The following is a 24,378-nucleotide window of genomic DNA, read 5'->3' as shown; positions in this document are numbered from 1 at the left end:
CCGTCAGAAGGAGTTTCAACTCCCACCTCCGGCAGAACTTCACCCACGTCTCGGGGGAGGTGGGGGACATTGAGTCCGAGTGGACCATGTTCCGCGCCTCCATTGCTGAGGTGGCCGACTGGAGCTTTGGCTGTAAGGTAGTTGTGCCTGTCGTGGCGGCAATCCCCGAACCCATTGGTGGACACCAGCGGTGAGGGATGCTGCCAAGCTGAAGAAAGAGTCCTGTTGGGTCTTTTTGGCCTGTAGAAATCCTGAGGCAGCTGATGGGTACCGGCTGGCCAAGCGGAACGCAGCTTTGGTGTTTGCTGAGGCAAAAACACGATTTCCGAATGGCTTCGAGGAAATTCTGTCCACCATCCGGCGTCTCAGGAGGGGGAAGCAGTGCACCATCAACATTGTGTATAGTGGGGATGGGGCACTGCTGACCTCGACTCAGGACGTTGTGAGTCGGTGGGGAAAATACTTCGAAGACCTTCTCAAGTCCACAGACACGCCTTCCCATGAGGAAGCAGAGTCTGGGGTCTCTGAGGCGGGCTCTCCTGTCTCTGGGGTTGAGGTCACAGAGTTGGTTAAAAAGCTCCTTGGTGGCAAGGCCCCGGGTGTGGGGCTGTCCTGGTTGACACGCCTCTGCAACATTGCGTGGACCTCGGGGACAGTGCCTCTGGATTAGCAGACTAGGGTGGTGGTCCCCCTTTTTAAGAAAGGGGACCGGAGGGTGTGTTCCAACTACAGAGGGATCACACTCCTCAGCCTCACTGGTAAAGTCTATTAAGGGGTGCTGGAGAGGAGGGTCCGTCGGGAAGTCGAACCTCAGATTCAGGAGGAGCAGTGTGGTTTTCGTCCTGACCGTGGAACAGTGGACCAGCTCTACACCCTCGACAGGGTCCTCGACGGTGCATGGAAGTTCGCCCAACCAGTCTCCATGTGTTTTGTGGACTTGGAGAAGGCGTTCTCCCTCGGGGAGTTCTGTGGCGGGTGCTTCAGGAGTATGGGGTTCCGAACCCCCTGATACAGGCTGTTCGGTCCCTGTACGACCAGTGTCAGAGTTTGGGCTGCATTGCCGGCAGTAAGTCGGACTCGTTTCCGGTGAGGGTTGGACTCCGCCAAGGCTGCCCTTTATCACCGATTCTATTCATAACTTTTGGGACAGAATTTCTAGGCGCAGCCGAGGCGTAGAGGGGGTCCGGTTTGGTGGCCTCAGTATTGCAGCTCTGCTTTTTGCAAATTATGTGGTTCTGTTGGCTTCATCAAGCCGTAATCTCCAACTCTCACTGGAGAGTTTGCAGCAGAGTGGACAGGCGGATCGGTGCAGCGTCTGCATCAGTCAGATATGGTAAAGAAAGAGCTAAGCCGAAAGGTGAAGCTCTCAATTTATCGGTCGATCTACGTTCCTACCCTCACCTCTGGTCATGAGCTGTGGGTTGTGAACGAAAGAACAAGATCCCGGATACAATAAGCTGAAGTGAGTTTCCTCCGCAGGGTGTCCAGGCTCTCCCTTAGAGATAGGGTGAGAAGTTTGGTCATCCGGGAGGGGCTCAGAGTAAAGCCACTGCTCCTTCACATTGAGAGGAGCCAGACGAGGTGGCTCAGGCATGTGGTTAGGATGCCTCCTGGATACATCCCTGGTGAGGTGTTCCGGGCATGTCCCACCTGTAGGAGACCCCGGGGACCACCCAGGAGACACTGGAGAGACTACTGTATGTCTTCCAGCTGGCCTGGGAACACCTCGGGTTCTCCCCAGAAGAGCTGGATAAAGTGGCTGTGTAGCTAAAGCTACTGCCCCCGCGACCCGACCTGTCATAAGCGAAATAAAATGGATGGATTGATTTTTAAATTCATTCCACATTTCATTTAATTATATTAAGTATTAAAACGCTTTATCTTAAAGTGCAACCAAACGGGAGAAAAAAAAATCTAAATTTGACACATCACAGAGTAGTCATAGCCTGACAATGAATGAAGGAATTAAAAAATTGCTAAGTATGTGAAATCAGGCTTCAAAATGGTCAAGAATTGAGACATTCTTTCAGCTTGCAGGCGTATGGGCGTGTCACCGAGAGCTCTTAAAAATCCTGCCTCTCCTGTCAATCAAATACACAACCACTTTGCTTCTCTCACGGCTCCTTTCTCGCGACAGAGATGAAGCCTCCCCATAATGACCATAAACCGTGCCACCAGGACAGCTTTCCCTCCTCTGAAATTCAAAAGTCGCTTACATGTTCAAAGTGCGTATGAACATGACAACGGAACATACAAGGAATATAAGCAAAATACCAAAACTGCCTAATATCCGTCACAGAATTCAACTTGTATACTGGGACTTATTTCTTCTTTTTAAGAAAGTCTCTTGCCCAAAGTCAAAGTTTCTCACCCGTACCTGTCAAAATAATATTTTCCAAATGAAAATGACATCAAGCTGAAGGAGTCCTATCGGGCCTTTTTGGCATGTGGGACTGGGTACCGGCAGGCCAAACGGAATGCAGCTTTGGTGGTCGCTGAGGTAAAAACTCAAGGGTGAGAGGAGTTCTGGGAGGCCAGGAACGCCGACTTCCGGACGGCTTCGAGGAATTTCTGGTCCACCATCCAGCATCTCATGAAGGGGAAGCAGAGCACCCTCAAAACTGAGTATAGTGGTGATGGGTCACTGCTGACCTCAACTCAGGACGTTGTGAATTGGTGGAGAGAATACGTCAAAGACCTCAATTTCACCAACATGCCTTTCGGTGAGGAGGCAGAGTCTTGGCACGCTGAGGCGGGCACTCCTATCTCCGGGGTTGAGGTCACCAAGGTGGTTAAAGAGCTCCTCAATGGCAGAGCCCTGGGGGGATATGAGAGCCGCCTGGAGTTCCTAAAGGTTCTGGGACTCTCCTGGTTGACACGCCTCTGCAGCATTGCGTGGACATCAGGGACAGTGCCTCCGGATTGGTAGGCCGGGGTGGTGGTCCCCCGTTTTAAGAAGGGGGAATCGGAGGGTGTGTTCCAACTACAGGAGGATTACCCTCCTCGGCCTCCCTGGTGAAAATATTTGGGGTTGCTGAAGAGGAGAGTCAGTCCGGAAGTCGAATTTCATTTTTAGCAGGACCAATGCGGTTTTCGTCACAGCTCTGTAACAGTGGACCAGCTGTAGACCCTCAGCAGGGTTCTGGTGAGTGCATGAGTGTTTACCCAACCAGTCTACATGTGCTCTGTAGACTTGGAGAAGGCGTTCAACCATGGCCCTCGGAGGGTCTTTATGGTCCGGAAGTATGGGGTACCAGACCCCCTAATACGAGCTGTACAACCGGTGTGAGAGTTTGGGCTGCATTGCCGACAGTAAATCAGATTAGTTTCCAATGAGGGTTCGAAGTCACCGATTCTGTTCATTACCTTTATTGGCAGAATTTCTAGGTCCAGCCGAGGCATTGCGGGGTCTGGTTTGGTGGCCTCAGCATTGCGCTTCTGCTTTTTGCAGATGTGGTTCTAATGGCGTCATCAAACTGTGATCTTCAACTCTCGCTGTTTGCAGCCAAGTCTGAAGCGGTTAGCATGAAAATCAGCACCTTCAAAACTGAGGCCATGTCCTCAGTCAGAAAACGGTTGAATGCCCTCTCTTTTTCGGGAAGGAGCTCCTGCCCCAAGTGGAGGAGTTCAAGTCTCTCGGGGTCTTGTTCACAAGTGAGTGAAGAATGGAACGGGAGATCGACAGGCGGATCGGTGCAGCATCTGCATTGATGTGGACTCTATCAGTCTGTCGTGATTAAGGACCTGAGCCAAAAGGCAAAGCTCTCGATTTACCCGTCGATCTTCATTCCTACCCTCACCTATGGTCACAAGCTGTGGGTCGTGACCGAAAGAATAAGATTGCGGATACAAGTGGCCAAATAAATTTCCGCAGGGTGTCCGTTCTATCCCTTAGAGAGAGGGTGAGAAGCTTGGTCTTCCGTGAAGGGATCAGAGTCGAGACACTGCTCCTGGGCATCGAGAGGACCCAGATCAGGTAACTCGGGGCATCTGGTTAGAAGGCATCCCCGTCGCCTCCTTGGTGGTGTTCTGGTCTTGTCCCAACGGGAGGAGGCCCTGTCGTTACCTTTAATGTTCTTTCTCCTTCACTTCTTCTGCTGCGTGTGTGTGGTATACATCAAACAGCACAGTGATTACTTGTGCCCCTCTAAATAGCCCGACTTACTGATTACAAGTTTGAAGACACCTATGATGCTAATTCGAGGACACACCTTGTTTGAACATGTCATATGATTTTCAATAATTTTTGTCCAGTCCTGTGTCATGATTTTTTTTTGTTTTTTTTTTTTAATATAATTCTGTTGAACCACAATTCAAAAGCAATGTCTGATTTTAATTGGTTAAGTTTCATTAAATGTGTATTTATTATTACTTTTGTCAGATTCAAGTTATTTCTGTGACCACTGTGGGTTTTTCTTTTATTAACAGAGGGGTACCAACAATATTGTCCATGTAGGTCATAGTGTCTGTGTACTCACCCAGATTGTCTGTCGCATCCCTGAAAACGTACTCCCAGACTGTTGTTCCCCAACAATAGCTCCCCCAGTCTCACTGGTCCATGTCTTTGAAGTCCTCACAACAGGTCTGCAGAGCTTCAGACCCTGTCTGTATGCAGGGATCAGGTGATCTGAAAGTCAAGAGGCTGTAGCAGGTCACGGCATTATAAGCGGGCATTTAATAAACTGTTTGTACTTGGTTAGTTCATGGCTTCGATTGCCCTTCTTTCAGTAACGGAGTACAATAACCAGGGAGTCCGGGAAGGTCTGCTCCACATTCAAAATATCCTCCGCAAGAGTCTGGCGCGATGTAAACACCAGCCAGATTGAATGAAGCAAACTCGCGCAGAGAATGGTTTGCGATTTATGAAAAGATATTCCAGAGCAGGAGAGCAGTGTTGAGAAATCAGTCGTATCGGTGCATCAGACGTCGTTGGCGTAGAAAAAGACACCGCCACCTTTGCTTTTGCCGGAGAGCTCCGGGTTACAATCAGCAGGGAGCAGCTGGAATCCTTCCAGATGTCATGCGCTGTCTGGGATCTGCTCACGAAATCATGTCTCCGTGAAGCACAAAAGACCAGAGGAAAAGTCCTTGTTTCTCCTCATCAGCCGCGTTAGCTCGTCCATTTTATTGCTAAGTGACCGTGCGCATAGGAAAGGAAGTACATCCTCTGCTGGGCTTTTTTGAGGATGGAATTGATGTTAAGTCTCCCAACTTCAGATCCTGAGAGACTGTAATTCCCAGGAGCTTGAAGGTCTCGACGGTTAACACAGGGCAGTTGAACAGTCTAAGGGGCAACTTTGGCGAAGAATGCTTCCTGAAGTCCACGATCATCTCAACTGTCTTGAGAGTGTTCAGCTCCAGGTTGTGTTGGCCGCACCAAAGCTTCAGCCACTGCACTTCCTGTCAATACGCAGACTTGTCATCGTCTTTGGTGAAGCTGATGACTATGGTGTCATCTGCAAACTTCAGGAGTTTGACAGCCGGGTGGATTGAGGTGCAGTTGCTCGTGTAGAGTGAAGAGCGGACACATCCTTGGGGCGCCCCGCTGCTGATGGTGCGTGCGTATGAGGTGGTGTCACCCAGCCTCACCTGCTATGTGCTGCCCATCAGGAAACTATAAATCCACTGGAGGAGAGTATTTCAGGGATGAAGGTGTTCAAAGTAGAGCTGTATTCTACGAACTGGACCCTCACGTACGTCGCCTCGCCGCCGAGGTGTTCTATGATGAAGTGCATTCCCATATGTATGTATACTGTGGTCACTTCATGACCACAGATGTCAGGGCGACAGGCCTGTAGTCATTCAAACCCGAGATTGCAGGTTTCTTGGGGACTGCGATGATGGTGGAGTGTTTGAAACAGGATGGTACTTCACACAATTCCAGAGATCTATTGAAAATCTGTGTGAAGACTGGCACGAGCTGGTCCGCGCAGACTTCTGAGGCAGGATGGGGACAAGGTCTGTGCCCGTCGCTTTGTTGAGCTTTTCTTATTTGAAGATACGTCTCACATCCTATTCTTGGATGGTCAATGCAGAAGGGGGAGTCAGAAGTGTGATGGTGGTCGCTGGTGCGTGAAAGTGTCCTTTTCAAATCTGCAGTAGAAGGTGTTCAAGTCGTCAGCTTGTCCTTTATTGTTCTCTGCTAGGGATACTGTAAATTGACTTAATGATCAAAGTATAATACACTTTATGAAGAATAACAGGTGTTCTTTATGTTGCCAATTAACCTGTGAACTCTGTATTTTTTGGAAATTTCAAAGATATTGATTGTGATGGCGGTTGCACAGTTGCATGCTGTTCTATAAATTCATTGTGATGTGGCTTAAATTGGGTAAATCCCCACTGAAGGTACGAATGGACATCCAGCCTGTTTCAGCATAATAACGTGATAGAAACAAATTAAAGATCAATGTTAATGTTTTAATAGTTACATAATCTCTGTACATATTCAAACTTTAAATTACAGTAGCAAACTATGACAGTGTCATCAGGGGTCAACATGATAAAATAACTAGATCTCCACGAAAGTGCACTCATTAAAAGAAATATGCCAGAATATCACTTATGTGGTATGGAAGGTTGACATGCTTTTCTGTCGGTAAATAAAAATTTTAAAAAAATGTTCCCAGCGTGCAACAAATGTTGGACCACATTTTCTAACATCCCAGCGGTGTTTTCCGCTCAGCAGTTGACACCCAATCCGGTCCAGTGGTCAGGCACCATGAGGAAGTACTTGTCCATGGCCTCGCAGAAGCGGGCACGGTACAGCTCAGGTGACACCACTGTGGGCATCTTTCCTGCAAAAAGACAATATGGTGCTTAATTACACCCGTTTGAAATAATAGGATGTGTTCCATCCGGAATAAGATGGATTTCTATCATAAATTAGTCATAAAATTTGATGTCATCTTCAATCTAAGTTCTGTTTCATATATATACACACACACACACACATATACATATGGAGGCCGAGTGGTTAGAGCGTCAGCCTCACAGTTCTGAGGACCCGGGTTCAATCCCCGGCCCCGCCTGTGTGGAGTATGCATGTTTTCTCCCACATCCCAAAAACATGCATGAATTGGAGACTCTAAATTGCCCGTAGGTGCAAATGTTTGTATGTGCCCTGCAATTGGCTGGCAACCATTTCAGGGTATACCCCGCCTCCTGCCCGATGATAGCTGGGATAGGCTCCAGCATGCCCGCGACCCTAGTGAGGAGAAGCGGCTCAGAAAAATGGATATATACATAACTATATATATGTATGTATATACAGAGGATCCACAAATCCAGGTGTGAAAAACCGGGCAAATGGCTGCAATATAATAAAGAGTGAACATTTTAAGGGGGTCTGAATACTTTCCGTACCCACTGTGTGTGTGTGTATATATATATATATATAAATATATATATAAACTGGGGATGTCAAAATGAATAAGGAATGAATTAAATCAGATTAATCACAATTTATTTTGACACCACACGCTCCATTACCTAAACCACGGATGGATATCTTGAAAGGCGGCGCAAGTTGCTATAAGGTCAGTGCTTACAACAGTGCAAAGATGAGTGAGGAGACTCCAACTGGTGTGCTCGGTAGCAAACATTGTTACATAGTTCACTACGGGCAATTTTTGAGTCTTCAATGAACCTACCACGCATGTTTTTGGGATGTGGGAGGAAACCGGAGTGCCCGGAGAAAACCCACCCAGACACAGGGAGAACATGCAAACTCCACACAGGCGGGGCCGGGATTTTAACCCCTGTCTCCAGAACTGTGAGGCAGATGTGCTAACCAGTCGGTCACCGTGCCAGTGCATGAACATCAATAAAATAAAATGTTTTTTACTGCAAGGTGTTTTCTCAAGTTATAAGTGGGCTGAAATTCCACGTTTGGGCAGATAGTGCCAGACAAATACTACAATACATGAAAGCTTTTGTTCGTCTAAATGTAAACTCAAGTAGCGCGCCGTTGGCTTCACAGTAACGACGCCCTTCCCAAAATGTCCGCCACGAAGGCACGACAATCTGCCGGGCTGGCTCATCTAGTGTTAATACCTATGCCCGGGAAGCCCAATAGAAGACGTTGTTTCAAGTTATGTGACTTTGTGTCGTTTGATTGGTGAACACGACTTAAACGTCACTAGCGCTTAAACTGGATTGGTGCAAACAGCACCAAATGCGGAAGTCGTAGTCTTGCGCACGAAAAATAAGCAATAATTGATCAATAAAAGTAGCGAGCGATATTTAGATCATTGAAACGGAGTAAAAGTACAGTTACTTCTTAACAGCTAAAGCGGTGAAAGTGTTTTTTCTGGTGTCCTCCTGTGACTCCAAAGCAGGTCCCGAGCGCACAGGCGGAACCTCAAGCCAATGCGCTTTCGGATATTAGTCCGCCGTGGAGTAATAATCAGAAGTTAGATGTGTGGAATGCATCTAGCTGTCAGCGTTCAAGGAGTACGAAACAGCCTCAACAAGTCATTGGATCTGTACGATTCACGTAAATGGCCTATTTTGAGTTCAAAACAGCGAATTCCGCCGAAACGCGACTGATTTGGATGGGCTACACAGGTAGTGTTCCACCACGGTGTGGCTGTAGAGTGATTTAATAATGTGTGCAATTGTAAAGCATCTTTGAGTGTCATGAAAAGCACTATATACAATACAAAAACCTCATGCACACCAAAAAGCCTCTTCTTATTCACCAAACACTATCTTACTAAGACCCTTTGAGACTTTTTTTGTCAATGTGAGAGTCAAAAAATGTGTATGTGAGTGTGAGAGGGTCTCTCGTATTTTTGGCCTTTACGGCACCTCCTAGAATTTGCCTTCTACACCCCGTTTGAACTTCATTTAACCTAAGAAACGACCCAATGTTTGACTACCACGTAGGTTTAAAACGAAGCTAGCGACTACCTTGACCTCCCAGAATCCCAGTGGATTTGACAACCATCTCGAGCCTTTTATCCCAAGTGAAAGTCCTGATGTAATCTGTGAAAAGAGACACATTATGAGGCTGCAACAAAAATGATTCAACTGCCCTCGTTTCTACTTCTTCTTTACCGATGATCCCGACCACCAGCTGATCAGTGGCGTCGTCGCGTCCCACCAGCAGCGAGTAATCGATGATGAGGTGGCTGGACAGGAAGTATGCGTCGCTGTGGATGGCGGCGCGCAGCACCGACTTGCAGTGCGAGCGGATGTACAGCGGGTTGTCATAGATGAGCTTCAGCAGGTTCTCATCCAGCAGGACCACCTCGCAGCTCTCCTTGCCCGAGTCCGTCTTAACGTTGCGGTTTCGCAGCGACCCCTTCAGGTCGAACACCTTGCAACGAGGCAATGAGGACATCTCACTTATAACACCAAATCAAGAATTGGCGCTCTGGCGGCAGCCGTAATTTCTGACCAATCCTCACATTTTTCAAGGCTTACAGTCTAATGTCAAAACATGAACTTTGTTGACATCCAACCAGAGTTATTGGAGGTAGCTTTCACAATACTTCTTCAAATAAAAAAAATGACCTACAAATGTAATATTAATGCAAGAATCTTATTGAATTGAATAAAACAAGATGAAGAAGGTCACTGAGGTAAAATGGAATGATGGCATCCTACTTTTCACCTCTCATTATAACCTTTAAAGGACTATTATTCTGGAGCAGCGCAAGAACACTTTATTTTGAATGATTTCTGCTCCACGAAACTCAAATGTTACATAAGTTCATGGTTTTGACCTTCACCAAACCATTCCTCCATCCATTTTCTGAACGGCTTACGGCTACTACTACTGATGGCTTCAACTATTTGAATGCTCACTAAAGTCACACGCTTACTGAAATGTCCGATGCCATCCAAATATTTTTTTTCCTACCGTTTTATGCATACCATCGGTCACACTAAGTCTGTGACCTGGTTTAAGTTTGACATCTATGCAGTTTTTCAATTGAATGCAAAAGACAGCAAAAACTATGTCTCACACTCAGCAATTTTAAATCCTCTCGCTTGCAAGCTGTTTTGGTTTTCAAAGGCTTTTGCATTGAAATGGCAAAACGCACAGATGTCATCCTTAAACTATGTCATAGACACATTCTGACCTAGATTATGTATAAAACAGAAAAAAAATGTTTCAGATGTAAGGGCACCTCTAGATTCCAAATTTATTATGTAACTGTAGTGGAGGAAATAGCGGCGCTTGCATTCATAATCGCCAGCGATGACTCTCGTGACAGGTTCAATTAAAATAAATGCATCTGAGAAGACGACGAGCATCATGTCAAAATATACCTCCCATTTTAATTTTCACCCACGTTCCCTTTCAGGTCACATTCCCTGTTAGTGGGCCAACAATCCAACACTTGGTGGATTGTGCTTCACGACGGCAGTAAGACATCGAAGGACGCGATGTCACCATGAATGCTGAGCCGTCCCAAGCTTCCAGACGCCGTGATATGGACCAATCAGAGCCAAGCTGTTTTCCATATTTAAAAGGCGGAAGAGGAGCGATCCAATCAAAGCACATCTTATTTACATATCCCATATGGATGTGAAAATCTGTCGTTCTCAAATGCCAGGTGGAAAAGAATAGCTTGAGAAAGGACATGCGGGGCAGTTCCAACAGAAATTATCTTGCAAACCTAAAATAATTTTTAAAAAACGACATCAGGTAGCACCAATAAAATAAACATTTACAGGACCTAAATCAAGACATTCTTTACCTGAGCCATCTTGCGTCCATAAAAAAGGTTTTCCATCACAAGCAGGTCCAGTTTCTTCTCAGTGTTGTTCTGAGAGTTCTTGTAACCGATGCGGTAAACGCCGAGAATCTTCGCCAGGGCAGTCGGCCTCTGTGACACAAAGTATCAGTCAATCCACAAAATACACATACTGTATATTTGTTTGTTTTGTTATGCATACTTTCTGTTGCACAGCTCCGGTGATGTAGGTAAAGTAATGAGGAGCAAAGTCGAGGAAGGACTGCACTTCCAGTCTGGGCATCTGCTTCAGGATGAATCGGTCATCTGAAACAGAGAAGATGTTCTTATCGCAGAGAGCATATAAAAAATAATACTAATCTAGTTTGTGTGTGTGTGTGTGGGCGCGCGCGGGATGGAGATAGAACAGGGGCGGGCAATTAACTTTCAAAACGGGCAAATGAGAAACTGGTTGTCAAGAAACCACACCAACATGCTAAACTTCAACTGTATTCCATATTAATTGAATGTATTTATATAAAGCATTAATTAGTCTTGTTAAATAAACTGCTACTTGTATAGGTATGTTATATATTGTTATAATTAGGGAATACACATTTTAAACAATTACTATTACTCAAGATTGACAAAAAAGTGGACAATGTTTTTCCACATTTGTAAAGTGTGCTGACATTTTGAGCACCAACCACTAACTGATATTAGCTGCAGATAGATTCAAAAATAGTTGCGAGAGGGGTCGAACATGGCTCTTGGTTCCTTGTAACATCCACATGCGTGCACCACAGATCCACATTTCAGTTTGACTACACTGCGAGGGCCAATCAGAGACTGGACGGGCCGGATGTGACATACGGGATGTACTTTGCCCAAGTCTGCGATGGAGCAAATAAAAAATGGACAACATCTTTCTTGCTCTTTATTACAAAAAGACAAGTTTTTTTTTTTTTGTCTTCACCCATCATGGAAGTGACCAATCTACTACCCTGTGTCTTAACTTTTCCTTTTAGGTACTCTTACCACACGCCCAGTAAAGTACAAGGTTATTGTAAATAAATATAAAAAAAGGCCAGTGATCTTGGTCATGGTGACATTGTTTACGTACAGTACTCATGATAGGCTAGTCGGTTTCATGAGCTGCGAGGAAATAGTGTGCTTCCTAGCTCCAAATCTGTTGCCAAAAGCAAATGGCTTGACAAAAATGTTTTTACTGTACCAAAAATAGCATGTTCCAGACTCCAAAAACTTGTGTTTTGTACTCCTAGAGTAGAGTTAACGCCGCAGCCATGCCGCTCTCTCTCTTCTCTATGCACAATAGACAATAGAAGGAATCATGAAGGAAGGCAGTGGTCCGACCTTCGGTGGCATAGAAGACGGCTCCAGACTTTCCGCCACGTGCCTGCCAGTTGACGCAGTGGGACAGCGAGCGGACGAAATCCTCCTCAACACTCTCCAAGATCTCTTCGCGCATCCTGTGGAACTCTGCTGCGTAGTAGATGCGACAGTAGAACTTGGCATTGGCATCTGAAAATTCTAAACAGGGGGAGAGGCAACGACTGATTAAATGGGTAGATCCTAATAAGTGGGAATAGGAAAATAAACAATACAAACGTACGCAGCTCGATGTGTGGATTGTGAGACTGCTTCTTTTGTTTATCCGCCACATCAGCATCCTCTGCAGGTAAAACGAATGCATCAATAGCAAGCGGTGGCACATGAACACGCAGACATCAACACTCACGAGGTGGGTCAGCTTCTATGCTGCTGCGGCTCTGCACGGATGACTCGACGAGCCTGGCAGGGCTGCCCTTGGCTCGGCTCTCTCCACTACTAGACAGAAGTTATTAAGTTGATTTCCACGTCCTTTTCTATATGGAACCATTATACAGGTTTTCACATAAAGGTGAATGGGACACACCTGTTGGCTTGTGACACCTCGTCTGCTCCTGCGTTGGACACCTTGGACAAATCATCCAGTGCTGTTTTGTACTCCTTGCAGCTGTGGATGGAAACAACAACTCATTTACTTAAAGTAGTCCTTTAATGCAATGATCATACAACGTACTCCGTTGGTTCACAAGCAAGCCTGGGGCGTAATTGTCGCCTATATTCAAGGTCTGTATGTTTTTTTAGACAATGGTGAAATAAGTGAGGTTCAATAAAGGTGTGTAGCCTTGTTTCTCTGGAATCGATCACTGTAATGCCTCCTTGTAGAGGACCTTAGGCAAGTGATTTAGTTACACCAGCCACCAATGGTGCAAGTTCTTCCATTTAAAAAGATGAGAGAGGCCTGAATTTTCATCATAGGTAAAACTCCCCTACGAGAGACAAAATGAGAAAAAAATAAAATAAAATTATTAACAAATTATGGTCCACTGTACATTCACAAATTTTGTGAGCTGTTTCTTGGGTTGATTGCATCGCTCACTTTTGAAAAACATTTTGGGAAGACATAAAATATATATAAAAACAGTATCTCGCCGTCGACTTTGATGGGCACTGGTGGTTGGAATACGGCAAACACCTGCCAGCCAATGTTTGTACTATTTTATCAGGATTGGAAAATTGAAAAAAGGGTTTTGGACGATGACTTTAGACAGTCGTTCGATTTTATGACATAAAGGCTTTTTGTACGGTCATGGGGCTCGGCTGACGGTGACTTTTCTGTGCACAGCTTGGGGACTCTGGATATGTACGGCTGGTCATTGTACCAAATTCTACTATTTTAAGCATCCATCCATCAATTTTCTGAACTGCTTTTCCTCACCAGGGTCGTGTTAAAAGTATGAGTGGTTACCTGAGCGCAAAGGCAATGATTGAGCTCGGCTCCTTTTCGCACACGGCGATGGGCACCCGCTCATGTTCATACATCAGGTAATGCTTGTCCGGATCACTGCGACACAGAAAGTGACGTCACACCTTAGTATTTTTTATGATTAAAGCAGGCATCAAATATATTGACCTTGTCAATTTGTCATATGATTTAGTTCCTCAAACTTCTGCTCAATTTATACATGTTTATTTTATACTAAAAAAGCATGGTCAGACAACAGCGATGTATCCAGGCATTGTACCAGACATCTGGATTGTGTGAGCGATCCTATAACAAAAAGTAAAATACATTTATAAAAGAGTAACTGTCAATGTGTCAATGAGTGTATATACGCCCATCCAAAGGTATTTAGGGGTCGCCACAGCACGTCATCCTTTTCCATGTAAGCCTATCTCCTGCATCCTTCTCTCGGACACCAACTGCCCTCATGTCTTCCCTCACGACATCCATCAATCTTCTCTTTGGTCTTCCTCTAGCTCTCTTGCCTGGCAGCTCCATCCTCATCATCCTTCTACCAATATACTCACTCTCTCTCCTCTGGATGTGTGCAAACCATCGAAGTCTGCTCTAACTTTGTCTCCAAAACATCGAACCTTGGCTGTCCCTCTGATGAGCTTATTTCTAACTGTATCCAACCTGGTCACGCCGAGAGCGCACCTCAACATCTTCATTTCCGCCACCTGCAGCTCTGCTTCCTGTTGTCTCTTCAGTGCGACTGTCTCTAATCCGTTCGTCATGGCTGGCCTCACCACTGTTTTATAAACTTTGCCCTTCATCCAAGCAGAGACTCTTCTGTCACATAACACACCTGACACCTTCCTCCACCCGGTCCAACCTGCTTGGACCCGTTTCTTCACTTCCTGACCATACTCACCATTGCTCTGGTTGACCCCAAGTATTTAAAGTACTCCACCCTTGCCATCTCTTAACCCTGTAGCCTCACTCCCCCAACCCCCCTCTCATTCATGCACATATATTCTGTCTTACTTCGGCTAATCTTTATTCCTCTGCTTTTCAGTGCATGCCTCCATCTTTCTAACTGTTCCTCCACCTGCTCCCTGCTTTCACTGCAGATCACAATGTCATCTGCAAACATCATGGTCCACGGAGATTCCAGTCTAACCTCATATGTCACCCTATCCATCACCACTGTAAACAGGAAGGGGCTCACGGCTGATCACTGAAGCAGTCCCACCTCCACCTTAAATTAGTCTGTCACACCGACAGCACACCTCACCACTGTTCTGCTGCCCTCGTACATATCCTGTATTATTCTAACATACTTCTCTGCCACTCCAGCATGCAGTACCACAGTTCCTCTCCGGGTACTCTGTCATGCGCTTTCTCTAGATCTACAAACACACAATGTAGCTCCTTCTGACCTTCTCTGTACTTTTCTATCAACATCCTCAAGTCAAATAATGCATCTGAGATACTCTTTCTAGGCATGAAACCAAACTGTTGCTCGCAAATCCTCAGATCTGTCCTGAGTCTAGCCTCCACTACTCTTTCCCATAACTTCATTGTGTGGCTCATGAACTTTATTCCTCTATACTTCCCACAGCTCTGCACAGCACCCTTGTTCTTAAAAATGGGCACCAGCACACTTTTCCTCCATTCCTCAGGCATCTTCTCACGCGCTAGAATTCTATTGAACAAGCTGGTCAAAAAACTCCACAACCACCTCTCCTAGATGCTTCCATACCTCCACAGGAATGGCATCAGGACCAACTGCCTTTCCATTTTTCATCCTCTTTAATGCCTTTCTAACTTCCCCTTTACTAATCATTGCCACTTCCTGGTCAACCACACTTTCCTCTTCTACTCTCCCTTCTCTCTCATTTTCCTCATTCTTCAACTCCTCGAAGTATTCTTTCCATCTATCGAGCACACTACTGGCACCAGTCAATATATTTCCATCTCTATCCTTAATCACCCTAACCTGCTGCACATCCTTCCCATCTCTATCCCTCTGTCTGGCCAAACTGTATAGATCCTTTTCTCCTTCTTTAGTGGTCCAGTCTTTTGGAAGCTCCTCCTCTCCACCGAGAGCCTGTCTCACCTCTTCCCGAAAAGCTGCACAACACTCGTCCTGTCTCAGCTTCTACCACATGGTTCTCTGCTCTGCCTTTGTCTTTCTAATCTTCCTCCCCAACACCAGAGTCATCTTACACACCACAGTCCTATGCAGTCTAGCCACAAGCTCCCTTACCACTACCTTACAGTCGGTAACCTCCTTCAGATTACATCGTCTGCTCAAGATCCACCTGTGTGCTTCTACCTCTTCCTGCCTCTTCTTGGAAAAAAAGTGCTCACTACAGCCATTTGCATCATTTTTGCAAAGTCTACCACCATCTGTCCCTCCAAGTTCCTTCTTCATCACCCTTATTTCCTTCACCAACATGTCCATTACAATCTGCACCAATCACGCCTCTCTCTCTGTCTGGGATGCTCAGAACTACTTCGTCTAGCTCCTTCCAGAATTTCTCTTTCACCTCTAGGTCACATCTTACCTGAGGCGCATAGCCACTAATCACATTATATATATAACACCATCAATTTCAAGTTTCAGCCTCATCACTCGATCTGTTACTCTTTTCACCTCCAAAACATTCTTTGCCAACTCTTCTTTTAAAATAACCCCGAGTCCATTTATCTTCCCATCTACACCATGTTAAAATAATTTAAACCCTGCCCCTAAACTTCTAGCCTTACTGCCTTTCCACCTGGTCTCCTGGACACACAATATATCAACCTTTCTCCTAATCATCACATGAACCAACTCCCAAGATTTTCCTGTCATTTCCCAACATTCAAAATCCCCACATTCAGTTCTAGGCTCTGTGCTTTCCTCTTCTCTTTCTGCCGAAGAACCCGCTTTCCATGTCTTCGTCGTCTTCGACCCACCGTAGCTGAATTTCCACCGGCGCCCTGCAGGTTGACGGCGCCGGTGGCGGATGTTGTTAACCCGGCCCACGACCGATCCGGTATGGAATTCTTTGGATGAACCCTCATATTTGTTTGGCAAAGTTTTAAGCCGGATGCCCTTCCTGACGCAACTCTGCATTTATCCGGGTTTGGGACCAGCCTACAGTTTGCACTGGCTTGTGCCCATACTTCTTCTTTTCCTTTCGGCTTGTCCCGTTAGGGGTCGCCACAGCGCGTCATCCTTTTCCATGAGAGCCTATGTCCTGCATCCTCCTCTCGAACACCAACTGCCATCATGTCTTCCCTCACGACATCCATCATCCTTCTCTTTGGTCTTCCTCTAGCTCTCTTGCCTGGCAGCTCCATCGTCATCATCCTTCTACCAATATACTCACTCTCTCTCCTCTGGACGTGTCCAAACCATTGAAGTCTGCTCTCTCTAACTTTGACTCCAAAACATCGAACCTTGGCTGTCCCTCTGATGAGCTCATTTCTAATTTTATCCAACCTGGTCACTCAGAGAGCGAACCTCAACATCTTCATTTCCGCCACCTCCAGCTCTGCTTCCTGTTTTCTCTTCAGTGCCACTGTCTCTAATCCATACATCATGGCTGGCCTCACCACTGTTTTATAAACTTTGCCCTTCATCCTAGCAGAGACTCTTCTGTCACATAACACACCTGACACCTTCCTCCACCCGTTCCAACCTGCTTGGACCCGTTTCTTCACTTCCTGACCACACTCACCATTGCTCTGGACGGTTGACCCCAAGTATTTAAAGTCCTCTACCCTTGCCATCTCTTCTCCCTGTAACCTCATTCTTCCCCCACCATCCCTCTCATTCATGCACATATATTCTGTTTTACTTCGGCTAATCTTCATTCCTCTTCTTTCCAGTGCATGCCTCCATCTTTCTAACTGTTCCTCCAGCTGCTCCCTGCTTTCACTGCAGATCACAATGTCATCTGCAAACATCATGGTCCACGGGGATTCCAGTCTCACCTCATCTGTCAGCCTATCACCACTGCAAAAAGGAAGGGGCTCAGGGCTGATCCCTGATGCAGTCCCACGTCCACCTTAAATTCTTCTGTCACACCGACAGCACACCTCACCGCTGTTCTGCTGCCCTCGTACATGTCCTGTATTATTCTAACATACTTCTCTGCCACTCCAGACTTCCGCATGCAGTACCACAGTTCCTCTCTGGGTACTCTGTCATAGGCTTTCTCTAGATCTACAAAGACACAATGTAGCTCCTTCTGACCTTCTCTGTACTTTTCCATCAACATCCTCAAGGCAAATAATGCATCTGTGGTACTCTTTCTAGGCATGAAACCATACTGTTGCTCGCAAATACTCACTTCTGTCCTGAGTCTAGCCTCCACTACTCTTTCCCATAACTTCATTGTGTGGCTCATCAACTTTATTCCTCTATAGTTGCCACAGCTCTGCACATCACCTTTGTTCTTAAAAATGGGCACCAGTACACTTTTCCTCCATTCCTCAGGCATCTTCTCACGCACTAGAATTCTATTGAACAAGCTGGTCAAAAACTCCACAGCCACCTCTCCTAGATGCTTCCATACCTCCACAGGAATGTCATCAGGACCAACTGCCTTTCCATTTTTCATTCTCTTTAATGCCTTTCTAACTTCCCCCTTACTAATCATTGCCACTTCCTGGTCCACCACACTTGCCTCTTCTACTCTCCCTTCTCTATCATTTTCCTCATTCATCAACTCCTCGAAGTATTCTTTCCATCTACCTAGCACACTGCTGGCACCAGTCAACATATTTCCATCTCTATCCTTAATCATCCTAACCTGCTGCACATCCTTCCCATCTCTATCCCTCTGTCTGGCCAGCCTGTATAGATCCTTTTCTCCTTCTTTAGTGTCCAACCTGCCATACATGTCATCATATGCCTCTTGTTTTGCCTTTGCCACCTCTACCTTTGCCCTGTGTCGCATCTCAATGTATTCCTTTCGCCTCTCCTCGGTCCTCTCAGTGTCCCACTTCTTCTTAGCTAACCGTTTTCCTTGTATGATTTCCTGTACTGTGAGGTTCCACCACCAAGTCTCCTTCTCTCCTTTCCTGCCAGAAGATACACCAAGTACTCTCCTGCCTGCTTCTCTGATCACCTTGCCTGCAGTGGTCCAGTCTTCTGGAAGCTCTTCCCGTCCACCGAGAGCCTGTATCACCTCTTCCCGAAAAGCTGCACAACACTCGTCCTGTCTCAGCTTCCACCACATGGTTCTCTTCTCTGCCTTTGTCTTCCTAATTTTCCTCCCCACCACCAGAGTCATCTTACACACCACCATCCTATGCTGTCTAGCCACACTCTCCCCTACCACTACCTTACAGTTGGTAACCTCCTTCAGATTACATCGTCTGCACAAGATGTAATCCACCTGTGTGCTTCTACCTCCGCTCTTGTAGGTCACCCTATGTTCGTGCCTCTTCTGGAAAAAAGTGTTCACTACAGCCATTTGCATCCTTGTTGCAAAGTCTACCACCATCTGTCCCTCCAAGTTCCTTTCCTGGATACCGTACTTACCCATCACTTCTTCATCACCCTTATTACCTTCACCAACATGTCCATTACAATCTGCACCAATTACGACTCTCTCTCTGTCTGGGATGCTCAGAACTACATCATCTAGCTCCTTCCAGAATTTCTCTTTCACCTCTAGGTCACATCCTACCTGTGGGGCATAGCCACTAATCACATTACACATAGCACCCTCAATTTCAAATTTCAGCCTCATCACTCGATCTGATACTCTTTTCACCTCCAAGACATTCTTAGCCAACTCTTCTTTTAAAATAACCCCGACTCCATTTCTCTTCCCATCTACACCATGGTAAAATAATTTAAACCCTGCCCCTAAACTTCTAGCCTTACTGCCTTTCCACCTGGTCTCCTGGACACACAATATATCAACCTTTCTCCTAATCATCATGTCAACCAACTCCCGAGATTTTCCTGTCATAGTCCCAACATTCAAAGTCCCCACATTCAGTTCTAGGCTCTGTGTTTTCCTCTTCTCTTTCTGCCGAAGAACCCGCTTTCCACCTCTTCTTCTTCTTCTTCTTTGACTTCGACTTCGACCCACAGTAGCTGAATTTCCAACAGCGCCCTGCAGGTTGACGGCGCCGGTGGCGGACGTTGTTAACCCGGGCCACGACCGATCCGGTATGGAATTCTTTGGATGAACGCTCATATTTGTTTGGCAAGGTTTTAAGCCGGATGCCCTTCCTGACGCAACCCTCTGCATTTATCCGGGCTTGGGACCGGCCTACAGTTTGCACTGACTTGTGCCCCCCATAGGGCTGCATTGGCTTGTGCCCATACACAAACAAAAAAAAAAAATACTGTATTGAAATGTGTACATACAGGTCTACAATATAGTTACTTGTACATAAAAATTATTAAATATTAATCTGGAAACGTATGGTCATCAACGACCACATTGTATCGCACCTGACAGCTCCTTGATTTTACATTCCTATCCTGAGTAAAAATTAAAAAAAAAATGTTTTAATTTTTTTTTTAAACTTACAATATAAAACACCTGGCAACAATTATGGAATCACTGCTACTCGAGGATGATCATTTGAATGTTTAATTTTTGAGGTAAAAGGGAAATCACGGATGTTCCGCATTTTTTTATTCAAAATACCACCCATCTAGCTTTAAATAAATTAAAAAAAAAAAAAAAAAAAAAAGCAAGGAGGAAAACTGTTGTCATCAGTCACTATTTTTTTTTAGAGCCAGTACAGGGAAAACCTATGGAATTGCTCAATTTTGAGGAAGACATGGAGTCATAAAAAAAAAAAAAAAAAAACACTAGTACCGTAACATCCCTTTAATCGATGGAAACAGAAAAGTGTCCAAAATCTCTATGTCAAGGTACATTAATTGAAAATGTAATGACTGGCTTCGCCCTGTGCCTTTACCTGACATGCATCATCAATGGCTGTGTAGATTTGCATATTTTCTTCAGACAGTCATCTTCATAAATCTCAGTGGAACTGCACCAAACAAAAGTTCCAGCATCCTCACCTTGTCCAATGCAAATTCGCAATTCAGTCTTCTATAATGCATGATTGCATTTCTGTAGCCCACTGTTGCTTTGTTTTTTCCGTTTAGGTGTTAGGATGGCGTTCGTTTGGCGACACCGCAAGTTTTCCATCTTGACGCTTTGAAGTTTTACTTGGTCAACCAGGACACCTCCCTATTACAACCTTCCTGTTTTGAATTTTGTCCCAATTCATTGTGATGTAAAGTTGCTAGTTTGACCTTTGGTGAAGTTTTAGCTCAATGTTAAGCTTGTACTTGCTCCAGATTTTAAACACTGCTGACTGGGGTTGGGCATTGTTTGAATTTGAGCGATTCCGGTCCCAATTCCAGTTCTTCAGTTCGATTCCAGTTTCAAACGATTCTCGATTCAGATTATTTTAGGGTGCTGGGTCAAAAAAGTTGCATGGTTGAAATAAATAATGTTCAAATTATGAACATCAATTTTCTTAGCAGCGTGCAGCATAAACTAAAATGAACATTTGACTAGGCGTTCTTCGTAACCAGTATCAATATCAAACCTATGAACTAAAAGTCGATGACTTTAATATTCATTAATTATTGTTTCAGCTAAAAGTTAAATATAGCATTGCTAAAATAGATTTGCAAATGTTTTATCCCATCAAACGGAGAACAAATTTAAAACGAGAAGCAAAAAAAAAAAAAATAATAATAATTTCCTTTGCCTACCCACCGATGAGACAAGGTTAAGATACTGTGAGATGTTTTTGTGAATTTTGTCCCAATTCATTGTGATGTAAAGTTGCTAGTTTGACCTTTGGTGAAGTTTTAGCTCAATGTCAAGCTTGAAATGTGACAGTTTCTACCTTCCTTCCAGTATGGTAATTTATATTTTATTTGGGTGTCTGTCATCAGCTCTTACGTTGTTTTGAAGACTTAAATAAACGCGAAAAACCATCAGTGCAAGAGTGAAACCCAGCGTTTAACTTGTTAGATGCCTCAATGTTGGCATGGACTTATTTTACAGTTTCACTCACCCAATGTGACTTGACTGAAGTTCTCTGCGGTGGAGACTGAGGATCGGAGCGGGAGGGAGCGTGTCAGACTTCTACAAATCGTGAAAGCCTCCTTTGCACAATATAATCTTAATCCAAGTGTTGCACTGAGGTGACTGGTCATTTATTTTAACATAGCTCACACTTTTGTTCACCGCTGCTGTTGGGCACAAGCACGTCTTCGTGCACGTTCTCCTTTGTTGGTTTTCAACACTTTATTCTTTGGGGTTGGCGGACTGTAGGCATCGAAACTCTGAACCGAATGATATAATTTGAACGATTCTGGGAGAACCGGAACGTTAGTCCCGGTTCCAGTCGGTTCTCGATTCCCAACCCTACTGCTGACGGGGAACAACCAACATCTTTTACCTTCTTGAAGAATTATCACTCTCTACTTTATTTCAACTGACATCTCTCATGTTGGAGCCATAATTCATGTCAATCCATTTGGTGCAACAGCTCTCCAAGGTGTGACCACTCTTATTTAACTGCGGACTAATTAGCAGATTTAATCTGATGTAGGTGTTTGTTTTAGAACCAAAAATTACAAGCGGATTCCATAATTATTTCATCAGAAGTAATTCAATATTTTTCTTCTACTTGCTGAAAAAAAAAAAAAAAAAAAGTGACAGATAATTTTTTTTCTTGCTTTTTGTTTGTGTTTCTTAAAGCCAGAAGGGTGGTTTGTAAAGACTTTGTTACATCCGTGATTTGCCTTTTTGCCAAAATGAAACATTTATATGATCATCCACCAGGAGTGGTGATTCCATAATGTTTGCCAGGAGTTGTAGGTCCTAGTTCAAATAAAACAATGTGCTAAATAATTTACAATGCATCCCACCAGACAGCTTGTGCATTTTTTATGCATTCAAATACAGTTTCATCAAAACTTCAACACGTTTACCTCATGTTTGAAATAAAATTCTATCTTGTGTTCTGTGGTGCCACGTGGTGACTGCAACACTCACAATGGAACGGGAATGGAGTTGTAGCTGTTGCCTGGCAGGAAGTTTGCGAGAATAGCCTTCATGGTGGACTTCTCTTTCACCTGACTGTCAGTGGAGCCCAGCAAGTGTCCATCAAACACGTCTGGTGAGCCCAGAAAATGCAGAATATCTTAACACGTGATTATAGAAAGAGAATTGTAAGTTTTAGTGAGTGTTTACCTTCTGGGATGCTGACAGAGTCCGGCTCCGTGAAAGAGGGGCAAGGCGTAACGGGCTCAGCTCCAGGTTCCCCGGGCGACAGCAGTATGGTGGAGGAGGAGGATGTGGAGGGCAATGTGTTGAGGTGACGGTCCTCTATTCAAAATGAAAACTCATTAGGCTTGTTTTGCTGAGCAGGATTTCACACAAGGTCATAGTCCTACCTTTGTCACCATTCTGCACCACCGGCGAGGGGTTACGGGGTGAAGAGTCCAGGGTGCTCTGTCATTAAAACAACGCGTCAAGTATTGAGAAAATTCTGTCGGTAGCTGAATGCACTACACTGACCTTGCTGTCATCAGCGGCAGTCTGTCGGTGGCGGCCCGGGCTCGGGGGGACCGACAGACGCTTGCGGCCTTTCTCCTGCTGGAACAAGTCTTGCAGCCTGAGAAGAAACCAAGAGGAGTACGTCAGTGACAAGCTTAAAAATGTGACAGTGGTCGAGAGCAACCACGTCTATGACCTGCTGTTCCACGACTGCAGCATCTCACAGAGGCTCTGCTTCTTCACCACCAGAGACTCTAGCACTGCCTGGAGCTGCTGCGGAGAATCCAGACAGCAGGCCTGAAGTCGCGCTTGGAGCTTCTCAATCCAGCTACGTAGCTCGGCCTCCTCCATCTGCACACAGATGCCACTGTGAACATTAAAAAGCAGCAGGAAGAGGAAATGTAAATGTAGGAAAGGAGGAAGGATGTACATCTTTCTGGGCAAAGAGGTCCTCCATCTTCTCCTCTCGCGTTTTACTGAAGGTCTCCGTCTTCAGGGAGGTGAGGCGGTCGTCAATGGCCAAGTAGACCTGGGTTACTCTGAGGTCAGAGACACAAAAGACCATTAGGCCATATGTCATATAGTCAAATACATTTGGTTTAGCGGAATAATTAAGTACAGTTAACGCTACCATGTCTCATTGGAAATAATGGAAAAACAAATCCCTACAGTTCACAATCAATATTTATCTAACAACATGACAAAAACATAGAAATTTTATATAAAATACATCATAGTCACCGGAGGTGCAGATACAGACACAGCAGACCTCCTTCCTGTGTAAGCTAGCTGTCATGCCTATACATGCTGCTCTGAAAGTGCCCAAAATTTTTAATGCACTACATACACCGATCTCTGGAGGGTAGTGGGATTTGGGTCGGGGGTTTGGCTGCCGGGCAGCAGCTCCCCCAAATCTTCACGGGCCACTCCAGATTTTAATGCACTACACTAATCAGGGGCCACTCGCACATGGGTAGGGCCAATGACTGCCAGTCAGTGATAGTAACGGGGGAAGGTGGGTTTCCACTAGGCTCATGGCGGTGCTCCTGCGGCCAGGCCTCACTGGCTGGGTGGCTGCTTGGGGTGGGGGCTCCCCGCTCATGCCCCATGGCTTCTCTCCGGGTTGTCCCCCTTATCGCGCCCCTATCTGCCCTCCTTTTCACCAAACGGGGGACATTGTCTCGGCCTCTGGCTGGGCAGGGAATGACTACATGGGTGGGCCCTGTGGGTTGGTGGGGGGCATGTTGCTCTCCTGGGGCTGGGGTGGCGTTAGGCCCCTTTGGCCTCCTCCGGGTAGCCCGTTTTGGGGCGCCTCGGTGAGGCAGGTGGACCACCCTGGGTC

General features: G+C 45.5%; 2 protein-coding genes across 2 annotated transcripts in view; both read right to left on the bottom strand.

Annotated features, from left to right (window-relative positions):
* Positions 1-6,399: 6,399 nt before the first annotated feature.
* Positions 6,400-24,378, bottom strand: part of pikfyve (phosphoinositide kinase, FYVE finger containing) — a 59,557-nt gene continuing 41,578 nt past the window's right edge. The window contains exons 27-42 of the mRNA XM_061793015.1: positions 23,467-23,575; positions 23,233-23,387; positions 23,058-23,154; positions 22,934-22,991; positions 22,731-22,865; positions 22,533-22,653; positions 13,504-13,599; positions 12,625-12,705; positions 12,448-12,536; positions 12,322-12,381; positions 12,063-12,239; positions 10,912-11,015; positions 10,713-10,841; positions 9,061-9,322; positions 8,914-8,988; positions 6,400-6,797 (exon numbers count right to left, since the gene is read on the bottom strand). Of these exons, the coding sequence (XP_061648999.1) occupies positions 6,682-6,797; positions 8,914-8,988; positions 9,061-9,322; positions 10,713-10,841; positions 10,912-11,015; positions 12,063-12,239; positions 12,322-12,381; positions 12,448-12,536; positions 12,625-12,705; positions 13,504-13,599; positions 22,533-22,653; positions 22,731-22,865; positions 22,934-22,991; positions 23,058-23,154; positions 23,233-23,387; positions 23,467-23,575 (1,864 nt within the window). The 3' untranslated portion in view covers positions 6,400-6,681. The remainder of the gene's footprint in view (positions 6,798-8,913; positions 8,989-9,060; positions 9,323-10,712; positions 10,842-10,911; positions 11,016-12,062; positions 12,240-12,321; positions 12,382-12,447; positions 12,537-12,624; positions 12,706-13,503; positions 13,600-22,532; positions 22,654-22,730; positions 22,866-22,933; positions 22,992-23,057; positions 23,155-23,232; positions 23,388-23,466; positions 23,576-24,378) is intronic.
* Positions 17,378-19,756, bottom strand: LOC133487033 (uncharacterized). The gene has a single exon (XM_061792989.1). The coding sequence runs from the start codon at positions 19,743-19,745 to the stop codon at positions 17,478-17,480; it is 2,268 nt and encodes a 755-aa protein (XP_061648973.1). The 5' UTR covers positions 19,746-19,756; the 3' UTR covers positions 17,378-17,477.

Source organism: Phyllopteryx taeniolatus, chromosome 12 (assembly GCF_024500385.1).
Source record: "Phyllopteryx taeniolatus isolate TA_2022b chromosome 12, UOR_Ptae_1.2, whole genome shotgun sequence".
Taxonomy (NCBI): domain Eukaryota; kingdom Metazoa; phylum Chordata; class Actinopteri; order Syngnathiformes; family Syngnathidae; genus Phyllopteryx; species Phyllopteryx taeniolatus.
The sequence above is the reverse complement of the archived record's forward strand: the minus strand, read 5'-3'. Positions and strand labels throughout refer to the sequence as shown.

Coding starts and splice junctions, on each gene's coding strand:
- LOC133487033 (XM_061792989.1), bottom strand. CDS start 19,745: ATGCAGAGGGTTGCGTCAGGAAGGGCATCCGGCTTAAAACCTTGCCAA.